This window comes from Erythrolamprus reginae, chromosome 1 (genome assembly GCF_031021105.1).
Source record: "Erythrolamprus reginae isolate rEryReg1 chromosome 1, rEryReg1.hap1, whole genome shotgun sequence".
NCBI classification, from domain to species: domain Eukaryota; kingdom Metazoa; phylum Chordata; class Lepidosauria; order Squamata; family Dipsadidae; genus Erythrolamprus; species Erythrolamprus reginae.
In genome coordinates this window covers 143,918,429-143,924,426 of record NC_091950.1, presented here as the reverse complement: position 1 = coordinate 143,924,426, position 5,998 = coordinate 143,918,429, and the positions used below count along the sequence as shown (strand labels likewise).

General features: G+C 34.5%; 1 protein-coding gene across 1 annotated transcript; it reads left to right on the top strand.

Moving 5' to 3' along the window:
* The first annotated feature begins 3,171 nt into the window (after positions 1-3,171).
* On the top strand, positions 3,172-4,164 carry LOC139153502 (olfactory receptor 5AR1-like). Its single transcript, XM_070727514.1, has one exon. The coding sequence runs from the start codon at positions 3,172-3,174 to the stop codon at positions 4,162-4,164; it is 993 nt and encodes a 330-aa protein (XP_070583615.1).
* The last annotated feature ends 1,834 nt before the right edge of the window (positions 4,165-5,998 follow it).

The window sequence follows — 5,998 nt, the reverse complement described above, 5'->3', positions numbered from 1 at the left end:
AAGCTCCTTGTGTCAGAAGAGGAGATCCGAGTTTCCTCTATGAGACCGTGCTAAGGTCTGAATCTAATAAATCCCTATATTTGTATGCCGCCCCGATTCTATGGAGAGGGGCAGCATACAAATCCAATAAATTATTATTATTATTATTATTATTATTATTATTATTATTATTATTATTACTATTACTATATATGAATTTGATGCTGGAGAAGATACAAAAGACATGAATGTGTAGGACTAGGGTGGAATGTACATTTTCTGAAATATATAAACAGATAAAAACAGCTGCAGATCCTCAATAAAAATTTCTTCAACTTCTGATATTTCTTCAGAATGTGAAGAAAATTTTGAGTCTTGGATCTGCAATACGTTGATCCCTCCCACTTTTATTCGCTCCCATAAGCAAGTTTTGCTATTGTGTTTTTATAAATCAGAAACTACGTAGAGGGGCGGCATACAAATCTAATAAATAAGTAAGTAAGTAAGTAAGTAAGTAAGTAAGTAAGTAAGTAAGTAAGTAAGTAAGTAAGTAAGTAAGTAAGCAAGCAAGCAAGTAAGTAAATGTGTCCAGATTGAAACCAGCCAGTTCAGCCTTGCTTTAGTGTTTTATAGTTACAGATTTCTAAGAAGATGTGATAATCCCCACCTTTCCCAAATGATGTATAACACATATTTTTGGCTTTAATTTAAAGACCAAAGCAAGTATCCATCCTTGTCATATTCCATATATAGTGCAAAATAGGTAACTTATGGGCAACTTATTTTTCTGTTCCTCCCCCACTATTGTTAGCCTATCAACAAAGTCATAGCAGTAATTGGCACACCTTCTATCTGGAGAAAGATCTGAAGGAAAGAATTACTTCTCTTATAATAAGGCATTGGTCTAAAGCAATGGTTCTCAACCTTTCTAATTCCACAACCCCTTAATACAATTCCTCATGTTGTGGTGACCTACAAACACAAGTCTACCGCCAATTCTCCCAACAGACCTTTAAGCTGATTGGACACCCCCACTGTAAACACTTGATTGGATGGATTGTAAAAATATGTTCCAAGGTGCCAGAATAGAAGCTTTAGTTTCTAACATAATGGGAGATTTGTCTTTTCCTATGGTCTTAGGTGAGCCCTGTGAAATGGCCATTCGACCCCCAAAGGGCTCCCAACCCCAAGGTTGAGAACCACTGGTCTAAAGGAACCAATATGCTGTGGAATGGCAATAGAATAAAGATAGTGGAGAAACAATAGTTGGTTTAAATTTTATCCTGAAGGGAAGGAAATATGGTAGAAGAGAAGGGCTTTTAGTTTATTCGGTCCGAAGCGTCAATTATTTACTCTGTTCACAAGGTTTCTCAGCAATAGAAAAAGCTGAGGATAGATGCTGGAGAGAAAGCTGAAGGGAAATTTTGATATAAGATTTTTCTCTTCTCTAATCAGGCTGTCTTCAAACGCAAGGGAGAAATCCAAAGAATCCTCCACTGCTTTGATTTCATTCCTATTCTGCTTGTTCATATTCATCCTCATCCATATACTAGGGTGGAGGTTCAAGGTGAGGTAGAGATCAAGATATAATGAATAAACATGAATATGTATGTGAAATCAGATTAATATATCAGTGAGTAGACTCTTCACAAGGACAGGGAAGGCTCAAGATTCAGAATCTAGTTCTAACATAAGCATAATTTAAGAACTAAGGGGTCCACAGATCATCTAGAGTACCAAGATCAGTAGTTAGTAGTTAGAGACAGATGGTAATTTAGTCATTAGCAACCCTGAATTTAAAGATTTTAAAGTTTCCAGATTTTAAAATACCAGCCAATGCACAATAGTAGATGGTATCAAGTGTCTCCGAAGGGGACAATTTTCAAAGAAAGGAGTTTGTTTGTTTGTTTTTTGTTTATTTATTTATTATTTATTATTTATTTATTTATTTATTTATTTATTTTCTTCTTTCTTTCTTTCTTTCTTTCTTTCTCTCTCTCTCTCTCTCTCTCTCTCTCCCTTCCTTCCTTCCTTCCTTTCTTTCATTTTAGCTAGCTAGCTAGCTAGCTAGCTAGTTAACTAATCAACTACTGTCTGTCACCGTCACAGAGGGGCTCTGGGTGGAGTAGCTCTTGAATAAATCTTGTATTGGGTGGTGCCTTATACAGGCATCTTTGGAAAGGCCAAGCGGGTAAACAATGAAATGTGTTGATGTCATGGGATAAAAATTCCATATATCTGTAGGATATTAATGCTTGGAACATGCGTTGTATACATATAATATAGAATATTAGTGAGTCATTCACTGGCTCCAATTTCTGCCATAGTCATTAGCTCTGTTAAGAGAGAAGTCATCTTCAGCCTGCCATTGTTTTCCTGGAAGTGATGGCTTTCTTTTAGCAGTAGTGCTCTCTAAGGATGAAAGGTGGCTTTGAGGGTTCCTCATATCCTAAGGATTCATCAGGGAAAAAATATCCTATCAAGGACTGACATATTTTAATTTGGCCTCAAATTGGATGCTATGAATTTTAGTAAGTTTCTAAATCATCTTTAAATTAAAAATACGCCAGAGTGGAAAAAATAGTCAGACTTTTCAATTTCAGACTTTTTTTTTTTAAAGTATCTTCCTTTATAGGAACATGTTAAAATATGCTAAAGTAGCATGTTAAACATATTCAAAACCACAACATAGAAGTCCAGATTGTAATGTAAATGCAATATTTTAACACCTTAAAAAGTTGCAACAAAAATCAACATTCATCACCAGTAACTCAGTTTCTTCTTCTTCTTCTTCTTCTTCTTCTTCTTCTTCTTCTTCTTCTTCTTCTTCTTCTTCTTCTTCTTTTTCTTCCTCCTCCTCCTTCTCCTTCTCCTCCTTTCTCTTTTATTTTGTAAATGTTTAGTAATATATCAGCCAATATGAATATAATCATTTATCCATTATTAATCTATTAATTTCTTCTCAATATCTCTAATTAATATCTTACAATTAGGGCCATTAGTGCTATTATGGGAGCATTAGAGAAGACTCTTACATTGACAGATTGCAATAATTTTATTGAAAGTTTAGAGCAGGTGATTAATTACAGTATTAACTATCTCTTTCAGAAAGTGCATGAAGTCTGAAGGAAACAAGTTTTTGCAGCAACTGATCAGCTATCCCAGTCTCCACTAGTGGAAGCTTCAGAATAAATGAATAAAGAAACAGAAAAAATGGGTAAATGGAACCAAACAACAGTGACTGAGTTTGTTCTTCTTGGCTTCACTGATCATCAAAATATCAAGGCTGTCTTCTTTGTTCTCTTCTTAGCCATCTATCTAGTCACTTTGGTGGGAAATATTGGTATCATCATATTAATCTGGATCAGCCCACGCCTCCGCAGTCCAATGTACTTTTTCCTCAGCAACTTGGCCTTCCTAGACTTCTCTTATTCTTCTGCCATTACACCCAAAATGCTTCTCAATTTCGTAACTGGAAAGAAGAGGATCTCACTGCCAGGATGCATTGCACAAATGCTTCTGTTTGCTGCTTTTGCAGATGCCGAGTGCCTTCTTCTGGCAGCTATGGCCTATGACCGTTACATGGCTATTTGTAACCCACTAATTTATCCCGTTCTTATGTCCCACGGAGTTTGTTTTGGATTGGTAGCTGGCTCTTATCTTATCGGTACTGTGACTTCACTAATTCACACTTACTATACATTTCGCTTGTCATTTTGTGGATCCAACGTCATCAATCATTTCTTCTGTGACATCCCTCCACTGTTAGCTCTCTCCTGCTCCAACACCCACATTAATGAAATTCTTCTTTTTGCCTTGTGTGGTTTCATCCAAATGAGCACTTTTATGTTGATTGTTATCTCTTATACCTACATCATTTGCACCATCTTAAAGATCCATTCAACTGAAGGCCGCCAGAAGGCCTTTTCAACTTGTAGTTCCCACTTGACAGCTGTGGCTTTGTATTATGGAACCCTTCTTTTTACTTATTTGAGGCCAAGCTCCAGCTATATCCTGAATACAGACAAAATAGTCTCTGTTTTTTATACTGTGGTTTTTCCCATGTTAAACCCCTTGATCTATACCTTGAGAAACGAAGAAGTAAAGGATACCATCAATAAATTATTGCAAAGAAAACTGATTGCACTCAGAAGGATTAGGAGTTTTTTTCAGTGTTTGCACTAGCAAAAATGCCACTTGTAAATGTAGACTTGAAGCTGGGAATATACATGTGCACAAACCACTGTGATTACATTTCATTGACTTAATTTCAACTATATTCATTTTACTTCATATAAAAGTTTTTGTTCAACTAGCACTCTTCAAATATTTAATGGTTGTATGCAATAAAGTACTTTTATATGGGGATTCATAAATCACTTGATGGAGAACTTTTATTTTGAAATTTCAAATAGATGTATGAGTGAAAGAGTTATGGACCGCAGCCATAAAGCTTCATGTTGCGTAGATAAATTATACTTAGTTTTTAAAAAATCTCATAAACATTTGTTGTGCTATAAACTATTGCTTAGCTACTGTGATTTTTTTCCCATCAAAGACAAATTAACAAATTATCCTCAATGCAAGAAAGTGAAATTTATTCTTACATAAAAATGCCCCATAAAATGGAATACAATCTTCACAAGTCTCTAAAAGTTGAGGATCCCTAAATATGGTAGTTCTCTATCACTCTGTAGTCTGGGGTAGGCAATTTCATCTGATGGGGTCTCCTTGGAAACATAATCTATACTTTAATTTCAAAGAAGGTCTTCTCGGTCCATGTATTTAGCCCTGTATGGGGAAAGATTGCTAGGGAAGCTTGCTCATTTGATGATCATTCATAGAAAATGAATCCGGATCCCGTCGACTAAACAATGTCGTCTGGTGGGGCCTAGGGAAAGAGCCTTCTCTGTGGTGGCCCCAGCCCTCTGAAATCAACTCCAGAGATTCGAACTGCCCCCACCCTCCTTGCCTTCCACAAGACCTTGAAGCCCTATCTATGTTGCCAGGCATGGGACAATTAATGTATCCCCTTTTCTGACCATTAAGAGTTATGTGTGGCTGTGATTGTATGGTATTGGTTGTTTTTTAAGACAGTGGGTTTTTAGTCATAGTTTTAACTATTAGATTTGTAATGTACTGTTTTATTGCTGTTGTGAGGCTTCGGAGAGGGGTGGCATACAAGACTAATAAATAATAATAATAATAATAATAATAATTATTATAATTATAATTATAATTATAATTATAATTATAATTATAATTATAATTATAATTATAATTATAATTATAATTATAATTATAATTATAATTATAATTATAATTATAATTATAATTATAATTATAATTATAATTATAATTATAATTATAATTATAATTATAATTATAATTATAATTATAATTATAATTATAATTATAATTATAATTATAATTATTATTATTTATTAGTCTTGTATGCCACCCCTCTCCGAAGCCTCACAACAGCAATAAAACAGTACATTACAAATATAATTATAATTATATACATTATAATTATAATTATAATTATAATTATAATTATAATTATAATTATAATAATAATAATAATAATAATAATTATTATTATTATTATTATTATTATTATTATTATTATTATTATTATTATTAAATATTGTGAGAGAATGGGGCAGAGGTGAGTTCCTACCGGTTTGGACCGTTTCTATAGAACTGGTAGTGACTTGGCAGCCTGGAAAGCTGGAACAGCAATGACCCAGGCCTGCCACACACCCAAGCTAGTCCTATGGTACCGCCATCTTGTTCTTTTTAGTACTGCACATGTTCATGTGTGCGCAATGCATGTGCACCTGCACAGCACATCCCTGAGCAAACCGGCAGTAGAAGAATCTGGAACTCCGCCCCTGGAATGAGGAATGTAACAGTGGTAATCTTCCCCCCTCTAAATAGTACGTTCCATTTTGTTTTTTACTTTAAAATAAGGTATGTGCAGTGTGCATAAGGATTTGTTCATAGTTTTTTTACA

Bases quoted from the DNA above. Each gene is read 5' to 3' on its own strand.
- LOC139153502 (XM_070727514.1), top strand. From the start codon at position 3,172: ATGAATAAAGAAACAGAAAAAATGGGTAAATGGAACCAAACAACAGTG.